The 11,842-nt window shown below is 36.2% G+C and overlaps 1 protein-coding gene across 1 annotated transcript; it reads right to left on the bottom strand.

Moving 5' to 3' along the window:
* Positions 1-3,459: 3,459 nt before the first annotated feature.
* LOC107666169 (phosphatidylinositol glycan anchor biosynthesis class U protein-like) lies at positions 3,460-11,172 on the bottom strand. Its single transcript, XM_016457347.1, has 12 exons — positions 10,993-11,172; positions 10,355-10,419; positions 10,221-10,280; positions 9,936-9,998; positions 9,689-9,798; positions 9,473-9,573; positions 7,863-7,960; positions 7,632-7,786; positions 7,405-7,548; positions 7,195-7,319; positions 5,648-5,790; positions 3,460-4,972 (listed from the first exon to the last, which is right to left on the bottom strand). Exons 1-12 carry the CDS (start codon positions 11,120-11,122, stop codon positions 4,859-4,861), a joined length of 1,308 nt encoding a protein of 435 aa, XP_016312833.1. The 5' UTR covers positions 11,123-11,172; the 3' UTR covers positions 3,460-4,858.
* Between the last annotated feature and the right edge of the window lie 670 nt (positions 11,173-11,842).

Below are 11,842 nucleotides of genomic sequence, written 5' to 3'. Positions count from 1 at the left end.
GAATTGTCAATAAGTGTTCTTTTGTTTAAATGCTGTGAGCTACTCAAAGCTGCTAGTTGGTTCAGGCTTGTGGTGCCAGGATCTGATTTACGAACATCCTGTGTCTTGGGTCTCTGTGGAATTCGGCTCCTCGTGTTTCAACCATGTTTTGACCAAATCTTAGATTGTCTGATTCGGTCTGATATCCTACACATCCCAGTCTGTAGTGGAAGCAGTCTCGTAGCTCAGGGATAGCATTTTTAGGCCATATTCTAACTGGCTTCACCATGGGCCTAGCAGTCTTAATAATGGGTGTATACTGGGGATGGAGCATGAGTCAGATATGATCACTCAAACCCAGATGAGGATATGCCTGGACTTAAGCATTAGTCACATTGGTATACACCCCCCGGCCACCCTCTTTTGAGCCAGTGCCCCCGACTGGCCCCCCCATTTAAAATGCTCTAGACACGCCCCTGTATACACCTGGTCCAGTGTTTTATCTCCTCTGGTTGCACAGTTCACATAACGGTGGAATTTGTGAAATACAGTCTTTAAGTCAGCATGATACAAATCCCCCGCTGCTATAAAGACACTGTCAGGGTGTGCAGCCAGGCTGTTATTAATGCTGTCGTGTAGCTGTGCTAGAGCCAGTTTAGCATTAGCGTCTGGGGGGATGTACACAGCACAGATATACACAACAGAAAATTCTCTCGGGAGATAAAACGGTCCACATTTAAGTTTATATTGTTCATACAGTTCAGATGAAGGATAAATACAATATTCTGTGGCAATACCATGGTATTTTGATATATAACATGGTACCATATTCATACACCACAACATTTACACAATACACAATTTCAAAAAAATGCTACAGAATTACAAAGATTACCATTGCAATGGTTCTAAAATGGTACGTGTAAGAAAAGAAAAACAAAGAATTATCATGGAACCTTGTCTAAATATCATCACAACGTTGACTGAGGTGTTGATAAAAGTTGTGACTTGTTCTTGGTCATTTAACAAAAGAACATGCTGTCTTTAGGACATTGTCCTACATTTTTAATCATTATACAGTTACGGTCTGTAATTAGTGGGTTTAATACAAGCATTTTGTTGTAGACCAAATGTTTCATTTTAGTCCTTTACGCTCTACTTCAGTAGCCTCTTGCATTCTGCTGGCTAGTCAGCGTATGACTCAACAAGTTTCCAGTTAGACAGAATGAGGGGCCCTTTTCAAAAGGCTTCCGAAAGCATTTCTCTTTAGTCTATCCAAGAGTCAACGGCAATCACAAAGAGAACCAAGTCTGTGTTATTACAAAGCATTGCTTCATCAGCTCAAGAGCGAAAGAATGGTAACATGAAAATCTGATTCACCAGGTCCCGTGCAGTTGTCATGGTAGCTCAGAAGTTATGTAAATGCTTATGCAACATTATTTAGGCAAACTGCACAGAAGCCATGAGAATGAAAAGCAATTGCAGTGTTAGGCAAACTTGGGTTTGTTTACATATATTTTTTTCTATGTTAACATTTGTTAGCATACATATCATGAACTAACAGCAAACAATAACTTTTAACCGCTTGGGTAGTGTTAACGTATACAGTACATATGATTCATAGTATATTAACTTGAAATCTTAAAACATTTTGTATTATATGTAGAAATGAACATTGACCAAGATTATTAAATGTTGTGGAAGTACTTCTCATAGTTTTAGTTAATTTTAACTATTGTTAACATTAACAACCTTGTTGTAAAATATTACCTACCTTGGATTCTCAGGGAATGTCAATTACTAAAATGTCAAAGAAAGCTATCAAATATAAACTCAAACTATGATTTATTACTGATAATTTGACAATTTATTTTATAGCTGAAGATCAATATTCAAATATAAATGATCTAAAAACAAACATCTCAAGATAAATATGATGAAACGTAACAACCTGTGGTTAAGTAATAATTTAATCCACTGAAAGAGCTTGAAAGGACACCAGTACAATAAAAACGAAAAAAATTTTTTTTTTGAATAACATGATGTATGCAGTCATTCTGTCATTCACCTGGCGTGATTGACGTCTCCCAGTAATGACTTACAAAAAATTATTGTAATGTAATTTGTGGCAAATGCCAAGAAGCAAGTCTGTACAGTCTTTTTATAGCTAATATGTTTCAAAGTAGAAATGTAAATTGTGTGGGGGAAAAAAATAAATAAAAATTTTTGTTAAAATGAACTCTACACAAAACATGAATTTCACAATGCAGATGGGTTGAGTTTGTGTAATTAGTGGGAATAATGCAAAATCTCTTCATTTCACTCTAGACAGCTTAAAGTATTTGGCAAACTAAAGCAGGTGCGGCATAAATGCTCAATTTTCAACTTTTTTTTTTTTTTACAGCACTTAACCTTGTTTCAGTGTCGTCTGTCAGTGAGACCTATAAAGCTCTCATTGACATGAAAGTCTGTGACATTTTGACAGTGTTTAAAGGTATTTCATAACTACAAAATGCTTTTGCCAAGCCTATAGCATCTATAGAAAACTTCAAACTTTACTAAGTCTATTCATTAGTTCACTCATCAAGTCATGATTTCAGCAATGGTATGTACTTGAACTGGGATACACAATACTTGCTGACATGAGAGATTATACTTCTTGTTTCTACATAAAAACCCATGACAGGCTTCATTTAAATGGCACTTTTTCCTTAAAGAAAACAGACCATAAAACTGCTGTTGTACACCCAAATAACTGAGCATAATGGGTGGATCTTTTATAAGTTTTGATAAAATCTCTTAAATCAAGAACCAATGTGGTTTAACAAAACAACACAACTGAGAAATAATCTTTATTGGCATTTTAATCACCACGTCATTTACAAATCAGTGTTGTGACATCCAAAATGGCCCAAACGTTCCTTTCAGGCTGAAAGGGGAACCATGAGTAATGTGAAATGGAGGTCACGTAATGTGTAATACTTCAGTGTGCACATTTCTGAACCGCTGGTAGTAGGCATTCAAAATAAAAGCAAAAGTTCCTGAAAACACATTTACGTTTTTCAAATCTCATTACTAACTTAAGAAAAAGAGTCCCTGCAGTTCCATCTCCGATGCGAGCAGGAGAGAAGCCCTTAATCGTGCCAACCACAGACATGTTCACATTTCGCTGGCCATTCAAATGTTTCTAACTTGGTACCAAAAATCACATTTATGAACTTTAGTCTGTTGTTCAACCAAAGTAAAATGGAATAGAAAAATGAATTCAAAACAACACAATAAATAATTCCCATGAGGACTGAAAGAAAGAAAATGGTACTGGCTAGTACAACAACTGCAGTCAGTAGTTTCACTCAAAATGCTGTGTATTATACTCCCAAAAAAGTTGTCTGAATGCGTCTTTCTGTCTTGTTGTCCAGTAACAATATCTTAGTGTCAAAACAAAATAAATTAACTTTAAAATTGTACAAGATATAAAACATTTTTACTTACATTACTGATGTTTGTTTTTGTTTTAAGCATAAAAAAAAAAAAAAATGCCAATGTGGGAAGCAAACTGAAAATGTATTCTGTGAAAACAAGTCTTATCTTAATTTTGCTTGTTTTTGCTCAATATCAGGACAAAAAAAAAAAGGATTAAGAATGATTTTTTAAAATCTTCCTGCTAACACTTTCTTGGTTAATATACAGCATGATATGAAATACTTTCATTGTTAGTTAATCATTTAAATACTAATTAATTTAGTCGTTTTAGGAAATCCATTTGCGTTATGTCATTTAAGGTCAACATAAGGTACAATAAGGTATGTCAGTGCATGTGGAAATAAAATGGCAAGCATATGTTTGTAAACCTTCAGCATCTACATCTTTATGACTTTAGAGATGACTTCCACACACTAGACTTTGAAACAGCTGACCTCATTATCAAAGCTACCCAGATGTTTGCGTCTTCTGGCCAAAGGGAGGATTATTAGAAATGTCTGGAAACGATACAGGCAATGGAAAATTCCACCATCTAAGAACTAGAAGGAAGGTCTAACCACAAGAGGGAGGGGTTATACAGGTGTGCAATCGATAGGTTCACGTGCCCTGGTGTTAGATCAAAAGCACGGATCAAAGTAAATCCAGGCGGTTAATTCCTAATCCCAAAGGATCATAAAACAGAACAATAAACCCAATTCGAACCAGGGCCCATTTAAAAATAAATAAAATTGCAGTGCAGTTTAATCCCTCATTTTGTAAGAACATAAAACAAACAAACAAAATTGTTGTACAAAAAGTACCAAATCTGAATATTTAAGCAACTCTTAATTCCTCTTGCATTATTAAGAGGTTAAAAAAACAAGAACCAAGAAAAGCATTCAGAGAACATTTGAACATAACCGCCTCTTCATATCGGATTCTTCAGTTTTGGCCCTCTGAAGTCTCCACATTCATGTTATGCCCTCTGCTGACCATGACTTCAAACTACAAGTCCAGCCAAACAACCTCACTTTTTGAATGGAGTTTAATAAAGAAAGCAAATCTTTCGAAACAATGAAAGACAAGCAAATCAAAAGTGAAAATAACTTTGTACCCATCTCATGGGAGCCAAAATAGTAAAGTTCTGTATCACTCAGATACCTTCATTCGGCCCCCATTATCAAAAAGTCTCGTACAAAACAGCTTTGGTCCAAGAGGTGGTGTCAACATTCAAACATGAGGTAAAATGCTCAAATGTGCAAAAGAAAGTAATGGGGAAAAAAGCAAGGAGAGGCAAATTGAGGTGAGAGAGAAAAAAACTGGAGAAAAAAAAATGTAGTGTGAATGGAAAATGAAAAAAGCAAAGATATGGGGGTGTGAGGCAGTCGGTGAGATCTCAAAGTCCTATGAAAGAAGGTCACTTTAACACTAGAGTGGCTTCAGTGCCATCTTTCTTCTTTAGATAGAGGCCATGTGTCAGGTGATGTTCTCGACGCAGGTAGGCGTAGAAATAATCTGATACCAGGAGGATCTGTGGTGGTGTAAACACACATGACATTAGTTCATGTAATCTGTAAACTTTACTGTGAATTTTCACAGTGCTCACTAAATGAACTTTCGTTCTGAGGTCCAACTGACAAATCCCAGACTTCTAATATCTACAAAAAGATGGGATTTGTTCCAAGACTGTGAAGCAAATGCGAGGTGCACGTGCCTTACGGGTAATGTGGGGTGTGCCAGCTGTCTTGGTTAACCCAATACGGGACTGTTTAGCTGAAACTAATACAAGTTAATGCATAATGAAACCTTGTTCCTACATCGATTTTTCCACCCACAATTTGTCAGCCAAGTAGTTGTAAACACTATCGTAGCTGAGCCTGTCAAACACCAAAAGCTAGGAGCGGATAACCGCTGCTATCTTTGCAGTTGGCCTTTATTTTACTAGTTGTTCAATAGCCTTTCTTTCTGTCATCTTTCTTGCAACCTGACACCAGGTTTTGTGTACTACCTCCATGAGTACAGGAAATACCTGGCATGACAGCTTCTGTCATGGTATAATGAATAGAATCTAACTCTACCTTGAGGCTAAGAGCTATAAGAAAACTTTTTTGTTTAACTTAAAGACTTGTGAGCAAAACAGACAACGTGGCAGCTGTATTTCCAATTGTGTTTAGTTGAAATGGCTTATCAAGGTGGGACCCTTTACCTGTCCAAAGTTGAAGAGCAATGTGATGGCATAGTAGAAATTAGAGTTGGCACTGCCAGCGTATATCCACAGATGCCAGAGCACAGGAAAGAGAGCGGAGCATGCCAACAGCACGCACGACACCAGAAAGATGTTCCTCAAAACTGATATAAAGAGAGAAAGAAATAAAGAAAACTCATTTCTACAAAAAATGCATTTCTAAAATTCAATACTTGCAGCTGATTTCAGTAAAAAGCTTGCTAGCAGATTTATCCAGTTTATCCAGTTGCACAAATACAAACTGAGTGCGTGTCTATGCAGGCTTGCACAGAATCTGCATTGGATGCTTTAGTCTACATATTTCCACAATATTTGAATAGCAGTCATTCACAAAGTTCTACAGAAGCCCAACTCCTTGCATTTGTGTCTATTTAATATTCTGCAAATACAGCATGCTTTCGGCTGCCAATACAAGTGCAATGCCCCTTTTTATCGTATTTTACCATGTTAAATTTTGATTTTCCTATGAAATCTGAAAATAGTACACACATTATTTCTAAAGGTGCTTAATATATTGAACAGCACGGAATACACTCCACATTTGATTAAACGGGTCATATGATGCTGCTAAAAAGAACATTTTTGCAACTTTACAGACCTTCTTTATGCACCAAGAGCTTGTAACACTCCAAAGAGAAAGGAAAAATTGAAATCGCATCATATGAGCCCTTTAAGTCAGAGAAAAACCCACACAAAAAAATGAAATAATATTTTGCTCAATTTACACGACTCTTCAAAAGTTTGGAGGTCAGTGAGATTTTCAGTGTTTTTGGAAGAACTCTCTTATACTCACCAAGGCTGCATTTAACTGATCAAAATACAGTATAAGAAACTTATATTAAATATTAAATATTATTACATCTTAAAATAACTTTTATCTGCTTAATATTTTTGTAGAAAGTGTGATACAATTTTTTTGAAATTGAAAGTTCAAGACAACAACATTTATTTGAAATATAAAACTTTAGCAACATTAAAAATGTTTTACTGTCACTTTTAATTTATTTAATGTGTCCTTGCTAAATAAAAATATTAATTTCTTTAAAACTATTTCTTCCTGAACCCAAGCTTTTGAATGGCAGTGTATATCAATATGTAATGCATTAATAGGGAACAAATTCATAAAAGCTATTAATTATAAGCACTTTGATATGACTAAAGACCTACTGAAATCAAAATTGAGTTTCTGTGGCTTTTTGTGCATGTGTTTTAGCTTATATGATGGTGATAAAATAAACTTTTAAAATTGTAAAATTATTTTCAAAGAAAATGGAAAAAAGGAAAACTTAATATTACAATAAATACTCATTTTCCTATGAAATGCTCTCTAGAATGATAATGTCACTTTACTTTTACCACCTGTCACTGACTAGCAATAGCAAGTAGCAACTGGTTCATGGTTCAAAAAAAGGACATTTGGACATCAAGGACCCTTTGATATGCCCTACTCCATTTTCCCGCTTCAGTAGCAAATCTGTTAACATGTTTAAATGAAAACAGCTACTCACATCGGTAAAGGTGACTCCAGGCTGGCAAAAATGCCATGTAGAGGGCGACATCTCCCACAGTAGGGTACGACTTAAAGATGGAGATGATGGCAATCTGCATGAAGATGAGGAACACTGGATGCTCCCTGTTTGATTGAATCGTTTACACATAAGAGTGCTATACATGCTAAATGAACGCATTGCTCATGTTCAGGTATATGCAGGACCTACTTGAGTTTGATGGAGAGCGGGATGGTGTAAAAAAAGACATTGATCTGGAAGACGCAGATGAAGAAGAGACGGAAATGCTCAAACATCTCTGCAAAGAAGTACCAGAAGAGTCCGATGTTTGGAGTCAGGTCTGGAACAGAAAATCTGTGGAATACACACACAGTAAATATTTGAATAATAAATATGTATTTGCAAATAAAGCGTGTGGCGTATGACTGCTGACTGACATGAATCCATAGACAGAAGGGATGAAGTCCCAGGAGCCCAGGAGGAAGAAAGAGAGTCCAGTGATCACCACCAGACTGCCCACATATATGAACGCATACTGAAGAGTGAAGCACCAGAAACTACTCCTCCTCAGGTTCACTGGGATATATAACCTCTGAAAGAGAGAGAGAGATGTTTCATTTTGGCCATTAGAGCAATGTATCTGCATTAGTCTGAGTTCAGACTCTCACCTGCAGGAAGAATAGGAGTGCAGGAGCAAACAGGGTCAGAGGATAGATGGACTGATATGTAGCCAAGGCCAACAATATCCCACTCAACAAGGCACTACCTGAAGAATCCACAACAACACCACATACAGTAAACCACAGACAATTATTTCATACTTCATATGATTATAATAAATAATAGTCAAATATGAGCAGCTGATAATTTCTTAATTACTCAGATCAAAGACTGCTGATCCTAAATGTGTTTCTGACGATGTGCGTTGATCTTTGTGACACGTTCACTGAGATGCTTCATAACCATTACTACTTCTGATTATACATTGACTACATCACAATTTGCATATTCACTACTGTTAAAAAGTTTGGGGACAGTAAGTTTCTGAAAGGTCTCTTATACTCACCAAGGCTGCATTTATTTGATTAAAGGGGTCATATGATGCGATTTCAAGTTTGCCTTTCTCTTTGGAGTGTTACAAGCTGTTAGTGAATAGATAAGATCCCTAAAGTTGCAAAGACTAAAGTCTCAAACCCAAAGAGATATTCTATTTAAAAGTTAAGACTCGTCCACGCCCTCCTAAAACACGCCCCCACATGTCTACGTCACTGCGTGGTAAGATTTGCATAACACCGCCCAAATGTTTACGCAAAGAAAGGTGTTTTCCAAAAATGGACACGACTAGAAATCAGTGGTTAAGTTGTATTTACAACACTGTTCCAGAACACTTCAACCCAAATATTCGGATTACGGAGGATTGTTTCCTGATCCTGGTAGAGTAGAATACAATGCCGGCTGTTCTGACTCACAGCCTGTAAGTATGTTTTCATATTTAAAGGATTTGCCACTGATAATTCAAACGCGAGTTTTGAGCAGTGTAGAGTAGCGCTTGTTGTTTGTCGTTTCTCCGATCACAAATGCAGACGTGGTTTTATGTTTACGCGGCACGATACAACGCAACGCGTAAAAAGACAGTATAAGTCATTATAATCAGTAATTATGTCCCCACTGGATGCAACAAATGCCTCGTTTATAATGAGTTTTATTGGTTTTGTCTCGTCGCGCCGGGACACAGGGCATCACAGTATGGTAAGGGGCGTAACATTTCCGTCACACGCTTGAGGTATTCGGCCAATCACAACGCACTGGATAGCTGGCAAATCAGAGCACACCTCGCTTTTCAGAACGATGAGCTTTGTAAAAATCGACGCGTTTCAGAAAGGCGGGGCATAGAGGAGAAACAATAATGTACAGTATGTGGAAAATAATGTGTTTTTTGAACCTTAAACCGCATAAACACATTTCATTACACCAAATATACAAAATAATGTTCTTTTTTAGCAACGTCATATGACCCCTTTAAAATAAAGTAAAACTGCAATATTGTGAAATATTATTACAGTTTAAAATAACAATTTTTTTATTTTAATGTTTTAAAATGTAATTTATTCCTGTGATGCAAAGCTGAATCTTCAGCATCATTTCTCCAGTCTTCAGTGTAACATGATCCTTCAGAAATCATTCTAATATGCTGATTTGCTGCTCAAGAGACATTTCAACATTTTTGTGGAAACTGTGATCAGTTTTTTTCCTTTAAGTGTACAAAGGGAACACTCACCTTTTAATGTACAGAAAATGAAGAGAGCAATAATGGCATTGTTCAGCCCACAAGTTGACTTTGCCACACAAGACAGGATGGTGAAGGGGTTTAACAGATAACTGGAAGACAATTAGACAAATGAAATTATGTGCCTTACTTTTAAGGCCGAGTTTCTTTTTTGCAATTAAAAAAAGCGATAGCATAATCTTGATTTAAAGCCTGATCAGAACTTACAACATGGCAACCTTGAGGGGGATGTAGAACATTTCCTTCGGAGAGCGGAGGAGCTCCAAACAGTCGGCGGGATACCGGTCCGATTCCAGGGCATATTTCTGTTTTCTAAACTACAAAGCACACAAAGATGAATGTTAATTTATAAAATATTTAAAAAAGTAATAATAATATCAAAATATAATGAATTAATAGGCTCTAACTTATGAAACATACACAGATATCAACAAAGATATAAGCTATAACTTACCACATTCTTGTTATAAGTCTGAATTGAGAGATAAAGAGCCACCGCTGTGATTCCATCTGCTATCTGGTGACATAACGTTACATGAGTATACTTACATGTGTACAAGAAGTGAAATTTACAAAAACACAAACACACAGTAATAGTTATAAACTATGATATTAATTCACAGCAACCTGGAACATTGAATAGTAAATCAGATTTGAGATTGTTGCTACCAATTGTCATTTTTGCACGGTCTAATGATGCAAGGAAACAAGAAAGACAATCAACAAAATAAGGACTCACCATAAAAACAATCTCTGCATAGTCGACTGTAAAATGAAAGAGGTATATCATAAGGGGTGTCTGGAAGAAATAAAAAGAACAATTAAACACATCGGAGAATAGACTTGGGGGGAAAAAAGTCAAATAGAACTTACTTCATGAAACACATCTCCTGAGTAAGGCGAGACCCCCAGATCCAACAAGGCAAGACCCTCTACAACTGTTTAATTCAAAAATCAATCATATTATGTATTTAACAGCTAACGAGCTTAGACATTTCCCACTAAATACATAAGTCATTTTATTCAAGGTAGTGAAGTGAACACTACTGTAACTGAAACAGGTCTGTAAGGGTTTTTCTACTGAAACAACGCCCAAAAATCACATCACTTCATAGAGGTCTCCAGTTTATCAATATTTGCCAGACTGTATTATAAATATAACATGAATGTTAGAATGTTGGATTTGATGTAAAATCAAACTTAAGAACAATTTGCAGTAATGCAACCCATTCAATACAAGACATACTGTAAATAGATATTAAGCTGTGTGCCACAACAGGCTGTGGAGTTCAAAATCTGCGTATTCCATTGATGCTGCATATTTAAAATCAGATATATAAGTAAACAATAATGTAACTAACTATAATTGACTTAAAAATAAAGCATGAAAACATCATGTGCTGAAAATATATTTAATGCACGTCTTCATTTGACAGCTCAGCAATGCTGCCATACAAGAACATACCATCAGTATACAGCATTCCCATACAGAAAAAAATACATAATCATACCTCGTTTCCACGCATTCAAAGGCGACACCACCTCGACCCTCTCTGAAATTAATTCTGCCAAACTGGATCGGAATAAAACGGCTCTTATTGTAACAGCCACTATCAGCAGGAGTGTTAAAGGAGCCGCCATTTTTGTCGCGAGGAAGAAGCTGTCAGCGCGATGCACTCTGGGAAACGAAGTTCACCTTCCTCTTCCTGCTCAAACATTCATAAAGGAGAAACTGGCAGCTTTAGTTAGTTTAATGGAAATTACGGTTAGGAATGCATGAGAGCTTTTATTTCACATACTATCTTATATTCCTTGTGTGCACTCATTTAACAATACAGCGAAATACAGTGAGTAAAACATGACTGTGTGTGTGTGTGTCCTATTTTGGCCAATCATGTTATTCACTGCTCTTACAGATTTCATATTTCATTACTGTAATTCTTCTTTATACTGTTCTCCATTGGATCCACAGTTTCTGCTTTCCTTTTCAATGCTTTTTATTGTTGTTTTGGTACTATTTTAGCAAGTAATTTGCTAAATGAATTGTAGCTTTTAATGTTTAAACAAAATGCAACGATAAAGAATTTATTAACTGACCTTCTCACTTCATCTAAAAAGTGTTCCATCCATATTTAAGTTAAATTAAAATAATAGCTTTTCATAATGAATTATCATACAAGGTTTCATTTGTAATGTAGGCTAGTTTGTAAGGATGATGTATCACATATAAAGAGCAGCGTGAACATTAATCAGAACATTTCCTTTTGTTTTCTACAGAAAGTCAACTTCGTCGTGAGGATGAATGACTACAGTACAGATGAACACTTTTACTAAAATGTGGTGCAGGATTCGAAACCGACC

The sequence above is a fragment of the Sinocyclocheilus anshuiensis genome, unplaced genomic scaffold (assembly GCF_001515605.1).
Source record: "Sinocyclocheilus anshuiensis isolate Anshui unplaced genomic scaffold, SAMN03320099.WGS_v1.1 scaffold447, whole genome shotgun sequence".
NCBI classification, from domain to species: Eukaryota; Metazoa; Chordata; class Actinopteri; order Cypriniformes; family Cyprinidae; genus Sinocyclocheilus; species Sinocyclocheilus anshuiensis.
This window is presented reverse-complemented; position numbering and strand designations above follow the sequence as displayed.

Coding starts and splice junctions, on each gene's coding strand:
- LOC107666169 (XM_016457347.1), bottom strand. CDS start 11,122: ATGGCGGCTCCTTTAACACTCCTGCTGATAGTGGCTGTTACAATAAGA. Junction 7,549..7,631: donor CCTTCTGTCTATGGATTCAT/GTCAGTCAGCAG, acceptor TGTATTCCACAG/ATTTTCTGTTCCAGACCTGA. Junction 4,973..5,647: donor TGCTCTTCAACTTTGGACAG/GTAAAGGGTCCC, acceptor ACACCACCACAG/ATCCTCCTGGTATCAGATTA.